This window comes from Ascaphus truei, chromosome 3 (assembly GCF_040206685.1).
Source record: "Ascaphus truei isolate aAscTru1 chromosome 3, aAscTru1.hap1, whole genome shotgun sequence".
NCBI lineage: Eukaryota > Metazoa > Chordata > Amphibia > Anura > Ascaphidae > Ascaphus > Ascaphus truei.
In genome coordinates, this window is record NC_134485.1 from 364,786,155 (window position 1) to 364,806,994 (window position 20,840).

General features: G+C 41.6%; 1 protein-coding gene across 1 annotated transcript in view; it reads left to right on the forward strand.

Annotated features, from left to right (window-relative positions):
* STARD13 (StAR related lipid transfer domain containing 13) overlaps positions 1 to 20,840 on the forward strand; it is a 375,955-nt gene that overhangs the window by 157,286 nt on the left and 197,829 nt on the right. Inside the window, exon 4 of the mRNA XM_075592130.1 lies at positions 7,879 to 7,912. Within this exon, the coding sequence (XP_075448245.1) occupies positions 7,879 to 7,912 (34 nt within the window). The remainder of the gene's footprint in view (positions 1 to 7,878; positions 7,913 to 20,840) is intronic.

Here is a 20,840-nt window from a genome sequence, read left to right on the forward strand (position 1 = left end):
ACACACACACACACACACAAACACACACCTGCCATTATTTTAACAAATCACACAGTGTATACCTTGGATTACCCATGTCATGGTGCGGGATTGCATCCAACCATACCGCCTTAAGACGCGAGTGCATAAAATGGCATTTTAGTGTTGTGGCTTTTAAACACCTGAAATTGACACACTAGCACAGTAGCACAGTACTGTATACATTACAATTCATTCATTTCATTGCATTTAATTGCACACAATCCATGAAATTCAAACAAAGCAACCGCGATAAACACGTGTGCCTGGGGCGATTGGCCACGTTCATGCCGCGTGGAGTACAGCAGCGCACACGAAAACGGCGCCGTGATTTCTTAAAATAATGGCCGCTGCATCTGTATATACATACACACACACACACATACACATAAATGAGTGTGTGTGTGTGTTATATAAAATACAATCTTTGTCACATAAGAACTGATAGCAATCTGGTTTATATTGATGCTATTATATATAATATAATAATTGCAATCTGGTGTATATTGATGCTATTGATGTTTATCTGTCAGAACAAGTGCCAAGTTACTCCACCCATAAATATTTTCACTTCAGTCTGGCAAAATATACTACATTAAAAAAAACCACAACGATATGGATATTTTTATAAATATAACCCCGAACTATGAGAAATTGCAAGTTTATACCAGCTCAAACTTGAAATTCAGCAAACCAAGGTTACATTAGACATATTGTTATGATGCTAGCTAGATTGAATACATTTATCCTCTCCCATTTAACAAACAAACAAACTGCAGTGTAAAAAGTTACTGAGTTTTTCTATACATGCAATACCCAAAAGCTTAATGTAAATAAAGGCTCAAAGCCAATACATCCAATAATTACTGGAGTAGCTACAGTATGCTAGTTGCACCCTCTGCTACATTATGCAGAGCCTCACCTGTGATCAAGTAATGCCCCATACACTGTCCTGCTTATTTGAATGAATAAAGCCAATTTTTACACATACACACACTCACAATCACACACTCACTCTTTCTCCTCCCCTGCGTGGGGGTGCCGCCTGGTTCCCTGATCTCGGTGGCCATTTTTTTCTCCTCTATTCAATGCTTTATTGCTCCCTACACACGGAGACAGACAGACACACAGAGACAGACAGACACAAGAAGACAGACAGACACGCGGAGACAGACACACCACCACCCTCCCGCGTAATGACTGACCTGTGGTGTCATATCCCCAGCACCCTGCTCCGGGTAAGTCCTGCATGGGGGTGCCACCAGGTCCCCTGAACGCGGTGGCCATTTTTTCCCCCACGATCCCAGTTATAACGCGGTCGTATCGGGTGGACCCCGAGCACCGCATTATAACGGGGTTCAGCTGTACTACTGACACTCCTCAAATTACAATGGGAGGCAAAAGAGGCCTTATAGGGGCAAAGCAATTATACAAAAAGGGTCATTTATTAAAGTCAGCCAGGTGCAAAATCTTCTCACTAAACATGCACTAAATGTATTAGGAAAAAAGTTTCCCATTGAAACCAAGAAAAAACATTTATTTGATAAATCTGGTGGAGTATTGTTGGCCCATTTTTGACAAAAATCTGAAAATACTCTGTCTTAAAATGCCTTTCCTAAAACAAAAACAACCTAGATACGTAGACCTTGCCGTTTGCAGCTTTCAGTATTAAATAATGAGGCTTCATGGGCCCCCATTCAATATGCTGTGAAGTTGCCTTCCCTAAGCTGGAGAAAATGTAAGCTCTATTCAAATGAATGGGACTAAACCTTTCCCCTGCGCATAGAAGATGGCTATACAACATATTAATTAGGGCGACGGAACAACTTTGAGTCTTTCAACTGGCTTTAACTGTCATGGTTAGATCATAACCGCATGATGTGTTTTACTCCGAACTTATCACAAATTGTATGGGCTGCAAAATGTAATATGACATCGCTTGCTAAATATGCCCCTCTGTTGTGAGAATAATACAATTTAAAGAGAAGACATTTTAATACAAATCATTGATCAATTAGTTGATTTTACAGCGTGTAATGTACCACAGCAGACTTCCCTGAAAAAGAAACGCTTATCCTAGAGGAAGGTCATTTGCTTTGCACTGAAAATGAAATTGATAGCTTTGTCTGCATTGCAGATAAGCATTTAATGAGCTGGCCATATGATTTATTCCCAGTGGAGAAAAACAGGAGGTATGTAAAAAAGGAATATATGAAACATGTATGTTCTGGCAAAATGTTGTATTCTTAGAATAAATTCTTGGAATTCATTTCTGAAGAGACACAAAACGCAACAAAACGGTCTCAACTGTTATTCCCCTTTCTACCCTTTGGTGTTTGATTTGGTGTTTGATTTGCTGTTCCAACAAATCAGTTCAATTATTTTCATTTATGGAGTAACACCACATAGTGATACATTGTCCTCACAGTTTGTTTAATAGAAAAATCAAAATGGAAATAACATTTTCTATTCTTCGGTTTCGATAATCAGTAATGGTAAGTAAACTCCTGCAATACAGTAGGGCCCCGCTTTATGGCGTTCCACTCATACGGAATTTCCCAATGTATACCTATATTCATTAGGTTCGGCGCTTGTTCCGTTTTTTTGGCGATTTTCGGCATGATGTGCACAGCAGCAAAGTATCCGGCTGTCATTAAACAACAGTTTTAGTGCGTGCACAACTCCTTGTCAGATGCCATTTGTCAGCGAAACTGTCGGTTTACAGCTCTGCATCTGTTTTCAAAGTTACATTACAGTACAATAGGGACCCGCTTTATGGCGATTTCCGCATTACAGTGGCGGCCTGGAATGGAACCCACCGTATGAGCGGGGCCCTACTGTACCTCATTGCAATAATGCTTACAAATGCCTAAAAAAGCTTTCAGACATTGAGGGGTTAAACAAATCTTGCTTAAAATGGAAAGTCTTCATTGCCTTGGGATATTATAGCTGCTTATTAGGTGAATTCCTCTACAATCCATGAGGACTATCATTACATCACGTCTGGAGATTTTCTCCACATATATGACTTTGGTTCACAAGAGATTTATTGTTTGCGGTTTAAAAAAAGAAGACACCTTAATGAATAGTTTTGTTGTGATCTTTTTTAATTAATTTTAAGAAGTACATTTTATTGCTTAATTAATTAAATAAGGTGACCTCAAATACTATCGTCTTTTAATTCATGTAATAGTCATAAAACAATGTCGTAAACTCTCTGGTCTCTTATTTTCCTTGAATCTGAAGAAAAAACTTACACGTACCTGCAAATCACTGCGTAGCAACAAAAATAAATACAGTATAAATAAAACTAAGGGTACATATGCTAAGCTAGCTTGGAGATAAGTAAAATGTGCTGTTTTCCCTACGTCATATTGTTAACCAAAGATTGCAATACCATATCATTCTTTATATAGCGCTTACTATATGCTTAGTAGCAGCACTGTACTGTACATACAATTTTGCAGTCACCATAAATCCCTACATCACATGTTAGTCACCCCAATTGTCCAAACACAACACACACAAACTTCACAATTAGTCTTTTGTCCCTGTGAGCTTTTCTACGAGACATTGTCTAGATTCATGGAGAGGTCTACAGAATAGCAGTATGTACATTGATTCTGGCAAGATCAATATACATTGTGAAACAGAGTGATGTAAATAGAAAGAGATTCAATGGAAATGTAGTGTGTTATTGCAATAAGTCATACTGCACTTGCTTAGCAGGTAGCATATCTAGTCATAAATTGTGAAAATACCTCACAATCATGTCACTTACTCTATTGATAGAAGTGCACGCTGAATCTGCAATGCCATAATTCAATTTGATGATACGTTGTTAATGTGTGGTTATCAATGCATCAACTTCCATGCACGTAAAGGGAAGTTGATTATTTATTTTTAACTAGCTGCTAACCTCTTTTCACCCTACTGTTATTACAGTGAATGCAGTCTATTCTAGCACAGGTCCCAGACCTCTGGATGGTGCCTGACCTCTTCTCAGAATTGAGGCCTTGCAATCTATGGATCTATTCAGCCCCCTAAGGGCCTGAGAGCATGTCTCAATCCCAGCCGGGAGAGAGTTAGACTGACTATATTTTGGCATGCCTCCTCCCTAGCACAGAGGGGGAGGGCACAAGGCCTGCACCCTGATTGGCTGCACACAGACCCAGTTCACCACCACCCCTTGTCACTCAGAGATGCTGCGTGAGGGTGTGGAAAACCCAAGATGACAGCCTGCCACAGCCTGCAGCTATCAGGACTTACATGACAGGCAGGGGCAGAAGGATAGCCAGAACCAGCGATGGCTACAACTATATTAGATTATGACATGAAGGACTATCATGATATATGAATTGAATATAAACATTGTAAGTTAGATCTGAATTAACTTTAAAAACAACGCACAGTGAATCAGAGCTTTATGGTTAGTTATATTGTGCTTTTATAGTACCGGTATATCAAATAAAGATTTAAAATGAAGGAATATCAGCCAAAGATTCCCTGTCTTATAACTTTATTGTCCATAGTCTGATTTAACTAAGCAATTCATTTTACAGCTGTAAAAAGAAACCAGATCTCTTTGTGTGCTAGTAAAAACCTTTAAGCTGCAATGAGGTTATTAAGAAGACATTGTTAATATGGTATAGTCACACATATGTAACTGACAGTTGTGTAGTGCTGACACTTGATATCTTTAATGTTATCAGTAAAAATGTCAGTTGTTGAAGCACAGACAAGTGCGACCTGTCACTTGCAGTTTCCGCTGTTTTTGGCATGCAATGAATGCTAGTCACTATAGCATGTTATGCTGATGTGCCGGATATGATGTAGTGGGCATTATAATTAAATGTATCATCCTCTAATATATGATATTATAACAAAATATTCTACTCATACCCCATTTGTCTTGAGGTACAACACAATATCATGGGATACTGCTACAGGCATAGAATGGGATGAGCATCTATTTTTTTACATAGCAAAACAATGTGAGGGAGAAATATTAATCTCTTACTGATGCATTTTGACCAAAGTGTCACCTCATCAGACAATTAATAAATATTCAACTTCTCATCACTGCTGCTAGGTGGGCCTAGGAATATTGCACATCCTTTAAAATATTGATCTTGTCAACCACACAGTTTACATTTTCAACTAGGCACAAATAAATATCTTCACGCCATGAGCCACAGCACATAACACAGCCAAAAATACATATTAATAAGAACAAGATAACCCTGATTATAATACTACTAGTGATACATAATACTACTATATAAATATTTTCCCAATCTGTATAAAGCAAATTGACTCTTACAAAATCAGGGATGTATAAAATTATAATTTTTGACATGTTTTATATACAGTAGTATTTTATATATCGTATTGTACATCTTTGTCAATCATTTTCTATTTTTTTTAGAAGTGATAATCAATGCAAAGTTTGATCTCATGTAGCAAAATGTCCTTATTACAGTACTCAGCATTCTAGACTCAGAACATAAAAAGAAATGTTTATTTTGAAGATAAATACATACAAAACTAGTACAAAACAGCGGTGACATCGAATAAGTTATGATATTGTCAAAAGTGGTTGCATAATATCCTGTTTCTGAGTGGAATCTTTGTATTTTATCTTAATAGCATGCTGTTAAAGCTTCTCTCTTTCTTTATCTTGACGTTATCCTTCTCACATGCTTCTGGTGTAATCCCTCCACTAGCTACCCCCTGCTAGATATTTGTCCAGATAATATCCCTTAGTCAGCTCTTTCTACCACTAATTCTATAACCAGATAAGGTCCTACAGCGTGAAACTGATGTCATATCTGATAAGGAACTGCCCACCACCATACAAAGAATAACAAAATATGGCATGTCTTCTGGAAAGATCTCAGAACTCCTTATTAATCCAACCTGATGCCATAGACTCTTCCAGTGGCATCAGCTCTAACAGTTGTCTTTGGTCATTAAAATGTCGCCCACAGGGCTTCATTTCAAAGAACTCAGCACAGCTGCCCTCCCACTATAACTAAAATTACTATCCCAATGTAACTGAATTTATCAGAAGATATCAATTAACTACTAGATTAATATCATATGCGTAATAATATGAATTAAAGAAAGAATCGTTGCAAATCAGATAATATACTGTATGCTTGGCATTTTGTCTCCATACCAGATGCATACATATTACAATATAATAATATCACTGAACTGGATTTCTTTCACACGTAAACTGTTTTAACTGATGACTTGCATTAGAGGTGTGTAAATGTTTTGCAAATCATGCAACATTTGCTTGTTTTTTTTTTCCGCAAACATTTTTGAAAATAACATTTGAAAACATTCGCACAACTGGGGTTATATGACAAAAAGTCACAGGACCCTTTATACTGCACCTTTTCTCAATATTCGCGCAAGTGCGAACTTTTGCGATCATTTTACTAAAATGCAACATTCTAGTGAAATCTACAAAAAAAATTACCAAGCACATTTTTTTTAAAACTCATGTGACAGATGGGGGAATCCTGGTGCCCCAGCCACACCTCAGAGTCCCACATGCCTCCCCCCTACCTGCTACTGTCCTCCAACTGCACCCTTGCTCTGTATCCCCCTGCTCTAACGCTGCTTGGCCGACCACACAGGTAGCTGCCGCCGGAGAGGAGGGGAAATGGCCCGTGATGCTGGCAAAATCAACCAATCCAATCACAAATCTATTCAATGTCACGCCTTATGTAAATTAGATGATGTCATTGATTCCTCCCTTTCAGTGATATAATCAGTATTGATACAGTAGCAAACAGTGTCTTTTTTTAATATATAATTGTGAAGTTAAATGTTTTTTATATAATACAAATATACCATTTTAAAGTTAAAAGTTAAGTCTTGTGTTAACCTTAACAGACTTTAGAGGACAGGTGCTTCAATGATACCACTTCATTTGCATATTATTATCACTAAGGTATGTTATAGTTAATGCTATGTTATAGTTAATGCTATATTGGGTAAGACATGGCTTAATGTTATTTTATTGACCTTTAAAGATACACCATAAGTCTTAACGTGACGTTGCTAGGTTAATGCCACCATCCCGACTCTTGCTTTCTGCTCAAGGATGTCTTCTCACTGCCCCTTTTGTATCCAAAGCCCTTTCCCGCCTTAAACCTTTCTCACTGACTGCCCCACACCTCTGGAATGCCCTTCCTCTCAGTACCCGACTAGCACCCTCTCTATCCACCTTTAAGACCCACCTTAAAAGACACCTGCTTAACGAAGCATTTGAGTAGCTCCATGGCTGATTATTTACACCTCATACATAAACTGTGGCCCCTTGCAGACGCACTTACCAGAACGCCGTCCTACTGCCTCTGTACGTTCTTCCTACCTACCAAGCTCTGTAAGCTCTTCGGAGCAGGGACTGCTTTTCCTACAGTAGATGTTACTTTTATATCTGAAGCACTTCTCCCCTTTATGTGTTATTTGTATTAGTTATTTATATGATTGTCACGTGTATTACTGCTGTAAAGCGCTATGTACATTTATGGTCCTAAATAAATAAAGACATACATACTGTACATACATACAAATGACTTAAGGGAGCTTTATGGATCTGGATATTTGAGAAAAATGTGCACAGCATTAGGAAACACATCTTAAGGCTCAGCCTCTCACCTACACATGCTGTTTATTTTTCTATTACACCTAGTAAATGATATATGAGTAACCATCATTTGCAGAAACAGAATTCACTAATTTCTATTTCATATATAAATGCAAGTACTAGTTATTTACAAATAAAGATTATGTCATTTTTGTAGGTATACTTTTTTATTCTATACATTATTTTTCTTTTAGGTAAACTCCCAGAAATTGAGTCAAGCCACACCCGGTAAGTACTCTTCAGTTTATATATAAATTAATTATATTTATGTATGCTGTGGCATAGCCAATTTGGTCATACAGTATATTGGTTTGAAAAGACATTTTCAATTTGTACTGTTTTAGATGGGGCTTTTTTTGTGTGTAATATATAAAATGCTACAGAGTATACTGCATTCAAAACCTTACCAATGTTGACATTTGGAATAACACTAGAGATGCATAAATACGCCCTCATTTACATCAAGAATAATTTGTGGCAGTATTCATGAATATCCATTAATTTGTTTCACATCTGTTTAGAAGACACATGTCCCTTCTAATTTTATCATTGTGATATTATGTCAAATTTAAATAAACCTCCTAAACCTGCTTGTAAATTGAGAGACTAGCATTCTGAATTCCAAAGTGGATCATTGTCTAGAGATCATTCTGAGGGAATGTTTATTTTCCGGCTCTAATTATTATTATTTTTAAAAAATAGATATTGATTTTTTTGTTTTACAGTAAGCAGAATACAGTAATGAAATAGTATTTCAGATCAATGCAACTAAGAACATTTGAAGTACTAGAGCATCTTAGTGTAGTATACAGACGGTCCTCGGTTAGCAGACGGAATCCATCCCGCTAACAGCCATCGGATAGAAAAACGTCGGATAACAGATCCAATGTTAATCCGCGGCAGATAATCCATTTTGACATCAGATAATACGTTCGGTAGAATGCATTATGACGCGTCGGCTAATCCGTTTAACGGATAACGGAACGCTGGATAGTACGGAACAAAGAGAGTTTGTCATTTTAACTCTATGCCCAGGACATACTTGAAAACGAGAGGTAACTCTCAATGTATTACTTCCTGGTAAAACATTTTATAAATAAATAAAATAAATAAGTTCTAAAAAGTGACGCCCAAATAATGAAAACTAAAGTACAAAGTCTAGATTTATTTCCAAATAGTGTTTTAAAATGTCTAATAAGATTATACCGGAGTAACCATTCTTGCTATAATATTAAACTGAATTCTGCATTTCAATGTACATTTAAATGATGCATTAGGAACTGGCAAAGAAAATGCAACCCAGGCATGAACTTTCCTTTTATTTTTTTCTGAGCAGATGAGGATCATAAAATTAAATTATGCCATGTGATTTAAATGCCGGGTACCTAAAAAGAACAATCCATCATATTTATTTCACAAAAAATAAAACGACTCCATATTTGCTAATATAAGGAGACAGGAAAGTGGAGTGATTTAAAGGATCCTACTCAGTATGCAGTGAAATTGTCTATGACGTACAGTATTAGCAAAACATTGAACTCCTTTTAGTTGAACTCTATACGCTGGAATTCAAGTGAATGTGGGTTAGCACATCTATGGCAAGTTGTTAATGGCTTCATAGCATTTGGGTTTTCCAAATACCATACAATAGCTGAGCATTAAAAGTGATATGCGAACCTGTGCAGATTTGCTATTTTATTAGCTACAGTATCTTCCTGCAGAAAATTCAATGCTGCAGATAAAATTGCATTTAATGGATTGTTGCCTTTAACTGCTTCACAGTTGTTGGTGATTTGTTTTGTAGCTTATTTAAAGAAACTAGAGTAAGGCTTAAAACCCAATGTTCTTCAGAGATAGGCATGAGCAATTTTTATCTTTGAATGTTTTAATCATAAAAGGTCACCTTGTCAGGGAAGAGATGAACAAAAGCTGCAATTAGACATCATTTCCGCCAGTACAGTATACCTCAGACATAAATATCTGATTTTCAACCTAAGTAGATTTATATATGTTAATTTGGTAATTCATTATTAAATTAATTTGGGCACATGAATTAGGATACTGAGCAATAAGGTCCTGAGGGAAATGGGACTTTGGTTGTGACCGTACTTCTGCGACCAAGTGCCCTAAGGTGCTTAGCCGCAGACGAACGTTGCGCCGCTGGAACCTCCGCCGGCCGCTTCTACATGAAGGTAAGTGGTTAGTGCATGTGGAAGGGGTTACATTGAAGGGTTTTAGCGGTTAGGGTAGGGGGATAAATTTAGGTGGATTAGTGGTTAAGGTAGGGGGTTAACTTTAGGGGTTTTAGCGGTTAGGATAAAGGCTTAGGGTAAGGGATTTTAGGCTAACGGGTTAAAGTTATTAGGGTAGAGGGTAGCATTAGTATTAGTGGTTAACATTAGTATTTTTTAGTGTTAATAGGGTTAAGGTTAGGGACTTACTGAAGCAGCCGGTGGCTAAGTGTCACGACAGTGAGGTGAGTAACGGCTAATGATGCCGTGGTCATTTAATCGCGGCGTAACTGCCGTGACCAAATGTGCTAGACCGATCCTGAGATAGAATTGTAATTAATATCCACCTATCATCGTACATTTCTTTGTGCTACAGAATAATTTTTATTTGCTTTTGTAGTTTACGTTTCTTTTTCTTGGATCCTGTCAATATAATATACAGTCCAGTGAGTGGACTTTTTAAACAAAATAATGGGTTTATATCAAGAGACGCGACGTTTCGGTCTCTGTGTAGACTTTATCAAGATGTTTGCGCTGAGACCGAAATGTCAATCCCCTTGAAATGAATCTGTTATTTTGTTTAAAAAGTCCACTGGAGTGCCGGCTCTTATCTGTTATTCTTCAGCTGCATCCACACGCAAGTGGCCGTTTATCCAGTTTTTGTGAGTGCATCATTTTTCTCTGTTAATATAATATACAGAACAGAAAGTTCCACTATCTGTATCCTCCTCCCATCAGTTGAAGGTTGGAAACCTAAGCTAATTAGAACCATTAGGGTATTGTTGCTATATGTATAAATGTTGACGACCCATTGATTATATCTATAGATCAAATGTGTAGGTCTAATAAATATTTTTATCTGAAGGAATCTACCACCACGTTATACTCTACTGAGTGTGATTGCATAAATTGAATACTAGCAGTTTTACAATCTTCAGCACTTAGCTTTTTCATTCCCTAGAAAACAGATTCTGATTAAGAGTTGATATCTATCCAATTTTCATCATTGTAACTTGTCACTTGTTTTGTTTTTTTGGTCCAAATGATAAAAGTCGAGTAGTGCTATTGTCCACTTTTCCTTTCCCACAGTCTGCAGAATTGTAATCTTAATATGCAGTTAGTGTCATCTGTCTAAATGTAAGTAGCTGATACGCTTCACCACGTCTGGTCTATTGTTGCCTGTTAGTGACACTTGTATTATCTTTATGATTGTGGGTACTGTACTGACCAAGTACAACACACAAAACAGAAGAATTAAGGAGGTGCTATTTACAGCTTCTTGCATACAAAACAAAGAGAATTCAATCTGTGGTCTTAAAAGAAATTCTATTCTTTAATATCGTCTAACACAGGAGTGTGCAAAGTGGAAGGCTACAGACGTCCCGCGCCGGTGGGTGCCAGGCCTCTCTGACATCGGCGCGTGCCCTGGAAGCTGGGCCCAGCTTCCAGCCCGCACTAGCATGACAAAGAGGCCCAGTGCCCGGCAGCGTCAGAGGTTCGGCGTGGGACAGTGTCAGTGAGGGAGGCCCGCAGCTGGAAGAGCCGGGGCCTGACAGCAACGAGAGGACTGGCATCCAAGCACAGAAGTTGGGTCCGGCCAGAGGTCGGGCCCAACTGCTTTGTCCGTCCGCCGGACCCCAGCTCTCCCCAGCTGCAAGCCTCCCTCACTGTCCTGCGCAAGGCCTCTGCTCACTGGCATGAGAGCGAGGCCCACACAACTGGCCTGAGACCATCCCCAAGGTAGATAAGTCTGTATTTCGCTTTTGGTGGGGGTGGGAGGGGTTTAAATGTATGTAGCCAAGTGCCCCTGGCTACTAATTTCTCTGGCCCTCCCCAGTGTCATAAGTCCCAGTTAAGTGCGGGCAGTGTTGGGAGTAAATCCTTCATGGCCTAGCTATGTAATTGTTATGAGGATGTTAAATAATACAGTTCAGGATTAGCCTGGGACTACAAGGGCCTATGCCTGGCAGGAGGCCGGCTTACAAGCCACTCCCCTGGGAAGGGCTGGGTTCCTCTCAATTGTGAGTAAAGTGTCTCTGACTTGTTCTGTGTTCCTCTCCCTGCATGGAGGGTAGGGTTGCCAGGTGTCCGTTTTTCACCCTGACAGGCCGGTAATTCCGATGCCTGTCCGGTATAAAATTGGAGGTAATACCGGACACATACATGTCCGTTATTACCATTGTTATGGCAAGCGCGAGGGCGGGCAGTGGCGAGGGCAGCAGCGGCAAGCGTGAGGGCTGGTGCCGAGAGGGCGGGCGGAGGCAGTGAGAGGGTGGAGGCAGTGAGAGGGTGGGCCGGAATGGTGGCCGAGCAGAGCAAGGAGGACTGGTGTGCTGTCCCTGATTGGAGGAGAGGACAGCCAACCAGAGGACAGCGGGGGCGGAGCCCACACCCTGGTGGCCCCAGAGACATGTTCCTGTGCTGTTTGCGTCCTGCAGGAGATGAGGTAAGGTACAATGTGGGGGGTATATTATATGTATGTGGGAGGTGGGGGTATATCTTATATGTATGTGGGAGGTGGGGGTATATTTCATATGTATATGGGTGGTGGGGGTATATTTTATATGTATATGGGTGGTGGGGGTATATCTTATATGTATATGGGAGGTGGGGGTATATTTCATATGTATATGGGTGGTGGGGGTATATTTTATATGTATATGGGTGGTGGGGGTATATTTTATATGTATATGGGAGGTGGGGGTATATTTTATATGTATTGGGGTGGTGAGGGTATGTTTAATATGTATTGGGGTGGTGAGGGTATATTTAATATATATTGGGGTGGTGAGGGTATATTTAATAAGTATCGGGGGAGGTGGGGGTATATGTTATTTGTATCGGGGGTTGTGGGGGTATATTTGATATGTATTGGGGTGGTGGGGTATATTTGATATGTATTGGGGTGGTGGGGTATATGTAATATGTATATATGTGGTGGGGTATATTTAATATGTATATGGGTAGTAGGGGTATATCTTATATGTATGTGGGAGGCTGGTGGTATATTTGATATGTATTGGGATGGTGGGGGTATATTTTATATGTATTGGGGTGGTGGGGGTATATTTTATATGTATATGGGTGGTGGGGGTATATTTTATATGTATATGGGTGGTGGGGGTATATTTTATATGTATATGAGTGGTGGGGGTATATTTTATATGTATATGGGTGGTGGGGGTATGTTTAATATGTATATGGTGGTGGAGGTATATTTTATATGTATAGGGGTGGTGGGGGTATATTTTATATGTATAGGGGTGGTGGGGGTATATTTAATATTTATTGGGGTGGTGGGGGTATATATTATATTTATTGGGGTGGTGGGGGTATATATTATATTTATTGGGGTGGTGGGGATATATTATATTTATTGGGGTGGTGGGGGTATATTTTATATTTATTGGGGTGGTGGGGGTATATATTATATTTATTGGGGTGGTGGGGGTATATATTATATTTATTGGGGTGGTGGGGGTATATTTTGTATGTATATGGGTGGTGGGGATATGTTTTATATGTATTCGGGGGCATGGGGGTGTTTTTTATATGTATTGGGGTGGGGGGGGTCGCATCTTTTACCATTGTGTCCAGTATTTTTGGACAAGCCACCTGGCAACCCTAGTGGATGGAGCATGAGAAAAGCGTCTCCTGGACAGGAGAGGCAGAACCCTTACCATGTTAGTGGGTGAGGGAACTGAGGAGGGGCCTGCAGGGCCTCAAGCCCTGTGGGTCTGCTCCAGGGAACACATGCTGTAGAGCAGAGCGACAGAATAAACACCCTTGTACTACCATGGTGTGATGTTTGATTTCTGGAATTCTCATAGGATGGAGGTGCCAAGCTCACGGAGGAACAACCAGCTGAAAGCCCAAAACATTGCGGAGCCCTAAGGCCTTCTGTCACACCAACAGGTATGCACCAGCACCAAAGTACACCAGGTAGCTACATGATATCCCGTAACGGGGGGCAGGGGGGGGAGCAAGTGCTACATTTGGAGGCGCTGCTGAGATACCATCAGGACAGGCTTTTGCAGCGAGAGAATAGGATATAAACTCAGAGGGCCCATGTGTGTAGTGTCCAAAGGGGACTTTATGGGATCTTGAGGACCGGACTCCCCGTGAATGAAGCTATGGCATAGACCCCTCCATCCCAAACTACATCTCCTCATGTGTGGTGTCCCAGGGGGCTCTACCAGATCTTGAGGACCAGACCCCCCACCAAAGGGAGCTGATACATGAGGACTCTGGATCTGTTCAGATATACGCACGTGCGGTATCCCAGGGAGCTCTATGGAAGCTTGAGGACCGGACCCCTACCGAAGGGAGCTGCAGTGTGTATGGCAGAACGATGTGCTCAGAAAATGGTGCATGTGCGGTGTCCCAGGGGGCTCTACCAGATCTTGAGGACCGGACCCCCACCGAAGGGAGGTGCTACTCATGAAATGGCGGTTCCCGCTGAAACGCCGCATGGCGATTTGTACAGAAAGTTGCAAGGATTCTGTCTGCAAATGTCTGGGCTTGGCGCAAAGTCTAGCAGCACCCTTTTTGCAGAGTTATCCAGGCTTGGCACAAAAGCAAAGCCGCGCCTCTGTTCTCTGCAGTCGTACTAAAGAATCACCAGAGGGAGGAGTTACTGGCGTGTCTAACTACTGCCATGCAGCGGATGTGGGGACTTAGCCACAGACGCATGTGTTTGTATTACAGAGCAGGCGCACGCTACCCTTCTATGGATGCAAAGCAAAGACCTCACTTTGCCCTTCCAGGAGGTCTGATGCAGCTTCCAACTGAAGGGGAGAAATTCCTTCACCTGGTTTGCCCATTATTTGATCGGGTGGGGCCTGAACTGGGATTCGCTTTCTGGTGCTCTGGGTGCAATGCCCCGTATCTCCAACCCAAGCGAGCTGTAGCGGAGACCCCGCTGATTACTGGGGAACTGCCTGGTCTCGCTGGACTCATAAGAGTATTGGTGAATATGGCTGGACAGCCATCTGCGGGCTACCAACCAGACTACCTGACCCTGATCTGGGATTTGGCCAGCCCCGGTCAATCGTATGGGGGTGTTGGCTCAAGGAGTATGGACTCTGGAGACGGGCTCTCAGGGAGCCATCAGAACTGATGGAAGTATCCTCTCCAGTCCCGCGGAGTGGGAAATAACATTAACGGGCTTACCTGATTCCACACCGGGCAGTGTGCGAAGTCTGGAGTCCCTTCCTGCTCCCCAGTTGGTTCCTGCTCCGATCTGCACCTTGGAGGAGGCAAGCCGTTGACTGGACAGGCACGGTCCAGTTATGCCCGCCAAGTCCCTAAGGTTTGGCTCTGCGAAGGAGGTACATACTGCTGCTGAATACACAAGACATCGGAAGGACGGTGAGGGTGCGTTCCTCCCCGAGGAGCCAGATGAGGTCATTGTTGCTACTGAGGTAGAAGCCTTATCATCCGTCTCAAGCTGTAACGATGCTCATCTCAAGCAGGAAGCGACTCGCAGGACTGATAGAGTAGTGAGTCGGAAGCCGACGGTCAGGACTGGCAGCAGTGTTGCATAGTTGGTGTGGATGCAGAGGTCGAAGCAGGCTGAAGACAAGGATAGGTAGAGATGCGAAATGAATCCCCAATAGGTGCTTCCAATATCCAGGATAACAGTAGCAATATAGCTAAAAGTCCAGGGAATAATATATCCTCTATGAGATAGAACGTGCAGTATATAGGCATAAAAGCTCACATATAGCCATGATATGGGATTCCAAAATTAGGATAGAAAGCCCCACAGTGAATGTAGACAAGGATAGTCGAGGTACGTGAGCCGGGTCTGGTAACAAGGAAGACAATAGGTAAGCGTGTTGCATGTACTCATCATGAACTAGAACTTTGCTTGGCAAGTTCCTGGTTACAGGGCTGTCCTTTTAAAGGAAGTTGCCAGAAGCAAAAATGGACAATTCTGCCACAGAGGGCGAGCAAGGGCAAAATCCCAGACTCCAAAAACCCGGCATGGATTTTGCCAAACCTCATACGTGCCCCGACATCCATCAGAGAGTACTGTTTCGGGATGCCGACCCCAACTGGTTGGATGTCCCTGGAGGAATGCACCCATCATCGTTTTGGTATCGAGTTATGTGCAAGGCCCGAGATCGAGCCATGGCCTATATGGCTGCCACCGCAGAGCGCCCGGACGAGATGGTCAGCGTGGAGAGATCTTCACTAGTGGTACCGGCCGGTACTACTTCTCCTCTGGATACCGTGACTTCTCCAGCGCTGCCAAAGGAGGTCGATTCAGACGACTCATCCGGACAGATAGATCCTGCGACCGCCCCTGCTGCCTCGGTGAGTACCACCACAGAGGATCTCTTTTTGCTGCAGTGCAGGGCGCGGAAGCAGGAGCATGTACATTGGCAGATGCAAAATGCATCATTTTTATTTATTTCCCCTTTTTATTGTGTTTTTGAAAAAGAAAAATACAATTGCAGCGTGAAAAATGCCAGCTTACATAGCTTTTTTTTACCATTCTATGTGCAAACATGATTAACACATTTTCCTCTTACAATGTTTTAGGCTTCGATAAAATAATTGTCCCCAGCAGATCTGATTATGACAGAAGTACAAAAAAATAGTTTACTATTTCAGCCATAACCTGCAGTGGATCATGCCGTTGTGGCTTTTATATGTTCGAATATCACAATATTTTAAATCATGAACGGAACTTCTGTTATTATTTTAATAAATATGACAAAATCCAGCCTCCTTTACATGGAAACTCCACTCCCTTACCTTTTAAAAGCATATAAGATTGAACGCCAGCGCACTACTGCAAATTGAAATAGCGTATATATTTTTCAGATGAGTTGATAAGCGATTGTTAAGGTTATCGACAATAAAAAGGAATCAGTAAACTTTTAATTTCTTCCTTTTTTTCCCCCCCACTAACTAGTTGATGAAATACTTCATTTACTTGATAGATACAAGGAATCATTAATTTCAATATAGTACTAATATGGTATAGAATTCGCTAGGAATGTATAATGTTACTTACTTGGCACTTAAAACACATGTAGATACAAAAGATACAGTGACTGAGATTTAAGCAGGGATTTCCTCTTCAAACATTCTGCAAAAGTAATCTTCACATGATACTGATTTCACAAGTATGTGTTGTTCTCCTGGGAAAATGAAATCTCCAGGCAGTGAGGCTACAATAATAGATCATCAAGAAATACTTGCAGGTGCACCATGTCTGGCTGATGCTAAAAAGCAACAATAAAAAGAAGTTTTTTTTTTAATGATCATTATGCAAAAATGCGCAATTTCAGTAAGATTATATTTATTATGACACTAATAAAATCAGATTTATTACATACTGTATTTCATTGCATCGGCTATACACAGGAGACCTGCATAGAGAGTGGTTGCAGGCTAAATAATCTATGGTATACATAGGCACATGAAAAAGTTGCTGAAGCACAGGAACAGAAGAACGTTTGAAATTAAAACTTGGAAGTCCATTAATCCTGTGGTCAAAAGTAAATAATGAACAAAGATGACAATAGTAGTTGCCAAGTAATGAAGTGAATTGGATTAATTTTGATGAATGAACAGAGAAGACACTTCAGGCTAAGGAAACAGACTTAAAAGTGAAAAATATATCATAATGACAAAGTATCACAATATCAACGTGTGATATTGACCATGTTAAATGTTTTTCCTAATTAATTTCCATCTAGTGATAAATATTCATGTTTATTAGGATTGTTCAGATGTACTCAAACTTTGCTATGAAAATGTGGCTACCAGAGGTGGAACTAGGTATTTTTACTTCACCAATTGTGCCCTCCCCCCAATCTATAGAACCAAGGCACCAGGGTCCCCAGGTCCCCCCCCCCCCCACGTACTTGGTCCTGAGATTCCTCTACCTCATCCTCTCTCCTCCCCATATCCATTCTCTCTCCCCCCATATCCATCCTCTCCCTACCCCCTATAGCCATCCTATCTCCCCCCATATCCATCTTTCCCACCATATCCATCCTCTCCTCATATCATCCTTTCTCCCCCCCATATCTATAGTCTCTCCCCCCATATCATCCTCTCTCTCCGATATCCATCCTCTCTCCTCCCCCATATCCATCCTGTCTCCCTCCCATATCCATCCTCTCTCCCTCCCATATCGATCATCTCTCCCCCCAAATCCATCTTCTCTCGAGCCCATATCCATCCTCTCCCCCCATATGCATCCTCTCCCCCTCATGTCCACCCTCTCTCCCCCATATCTATCCTCTCTCCCCCCAATATCCATCCTCTATCCCCCAATATCCATCCTCTACCCCATATCCATCTTTAATCCCCCCATATCCATCCTTAATCCCCCCATATCAATCTTCTCTCCCCATATCACCCTCTCTCCCCCATATTCATCCTCGCTCCCCCCATATCTATACTCTCCCCACCATATCCATTGTCTCCCCAATATCCATCCTGTCTCCCCCATATCCATCCTGTCTCCCCTATATCCATACTTTCTCCCACCCATATCCATCCTCTCTCCCCCCATATCCATTCTCTATCCCCCTATATCCATCTGTAATCCCCCACATAACCATACTTTCGCCCCATATCCATCCTCTCTCCCCCCATATGTATAATCTCATCCCATATCCATTTTCTCTTCCCCCCCATATCCATTCTCTCTTCCCCCCATATCCATCCTCTCTCTCCCACTATCCATCCTATTTTTCCCCCCATATCCATCCTCTCTCTCCCCATATCCATCCTCTCTCTGCCCATAATCATCCTCTCTCTCCTCCCTATATCCATCCTCTCTTTCCCACCATATCCATCCTCTCTTCTCCCCATATCCATCCTCTCTTCCCCATATCCATCCTCTCTCCCCCCATATCCTTCCTCTCCCCCCCATATCCATCCTCTCCCCCCCATATCCATCCTCTCCCCCCATATCATCCTTTTTCTACCCCCCATATCCATCCTCTCTCTCCCCCCATTTCCAACCTCTCCCCCCCCCCCCCATATCCACCCTCTCTATCAACAACACCTCAACCACTCAAGGAGAGCACAGCACAGCCAACTGCTGTACAAAGGTAAAAAGTGCAGGAAATACAGACGGCCCCTACTTCTGTTTCTATGAGCTATGACTGCCCCTACCTGCCTCTACCTTCATATTCTCTGAATAGTGGTGTCTTCAGGGGTTTTTTCTGTGCCCCCTATCAGGCTTCTTCCAGGGAAGAAGCCTCCCGCTCATTACCCCCTAGTTCTGCCTCTGGCTACTACTGACCATCAGAAGTGCACCTGTTAGTCCTATAAGAGTTGTCTTGTCATTCCCAAAGTGTAGGGTGACCAGATTTTCAAAGTAAAAAATGGAACACACAAAAAGATTATGTATAAAACAAAGGACATCACAGAATTAAATATTAGAAAGGTATTTGTGTAATAGCGTCCCCGTTTTGCTGTATTACTGATTTATTTCAGTTTCCTAACATACAAGAAACTCTCGAGTGTAGTAAAATGATGGTTTGTTTATACTAATTAAATGTTTAAATTATCTAATCGTCCATCTATCGTTGATTCCTTCACCCACCTATCCTCTCAGAAAACAGTGTTCTCACAATCTCACAGGCTCGCCACACACTCCCTCCCACCTCCTTCTCTCTCTCCCTCCTCTCTTCTTCTCTCCCATTTTTCCTCTATCCTTCTCTCGCCCTCTGATTTTTTCCCTTCTTTTCCCTCTCTCTTTACTTCCCTCTCCCTCTCCTTTTATCTCCCCTTCTCCTCCCTCCCTTTCTTTCTCCCTAGCCTTGTCTATCCCTATCCTTCTCTTCCTCCCTTCTCCTCCTTTTTCTCTTCATCTCCTTCTCTCACCCTCCCCCTTTCTTTCCTTTTGTCACGGAGCAGCCTGTACAGTAGGTGAGGTCAGTTAAGAGTCCACAAGATGCATTTCAGGGTAAACCAGAACATTGTAGAAACAAGGGGTCAGGAGCGCACTCACATCCAGGAGTATATTAAAAGGAGAAAGAACATACAAATATAGTGTAACAGAGTATAGGATATGTGTGACTGGAAATAAATAGTATACAATATCACTCACATTCTCCGTCAGTAATTCAGACTTTTCGGTTATTTAGGAGTTACCACCTCAGTTGATAATCTCAGCATCAAAGTCCGTCAGCAAGCAATCGTGCAGTGACAAAGCGAGAAGGTTCCCATACTGCACCGACACACTTTATTCGAGCAAATACCCGGTATGTACCTGGCAGATACCTGGAATGCGCCGCTCCTCACCTCTGACAAGCCCCGTTGCATTTGCCTTCCCAGCCTGGGTTCATGCCTGGCTGACGGGCGGCTGATCTGTTAAATGATAATGATTAGGATTTAATAGGCTGCAATGCTTCGCGTGTCTACCAGATGGCATAAATTCATGAATTGTAATGCAGTATATATATATATACTGTGCAGTATTGCAGCCAGAGGGAATAAAATGCTTCAATCCCTGCCTGGAAAATAACTCAATGCACTCGGGCAGAAAACAGTCACAAACCTCAATACACCCGGGTATACCCGAATTCGTGGGATTAGCCGAGCTCGAATAAAGTGTGTCGCCAGTGTATGTGGAGATGAAGGAAACAGAAAAAATAGTGCAAAATTGCTTTATAACACAATAAAAATATAAAAGTTTACACTCACAGACGAATATAGGACTCAGGCAAGGGGACCTTCCAGGGTCAAAAATTGCAGGTTCAGGGCACTACGGATTTTCAAAGAATTTATTTTCTCATAAGCACAACGTTTCAACCAACAAAAGTGGTCTTTCTCAAGTGACGATCTTCACCACTTTTGCTGGTTGAAACGTTGTGCTTATGAGAAAATAAATTCTTTGAAAATCCGTAGTGCCCTGAACCTTCAATTTTTGCTTACATTGTAGTTTT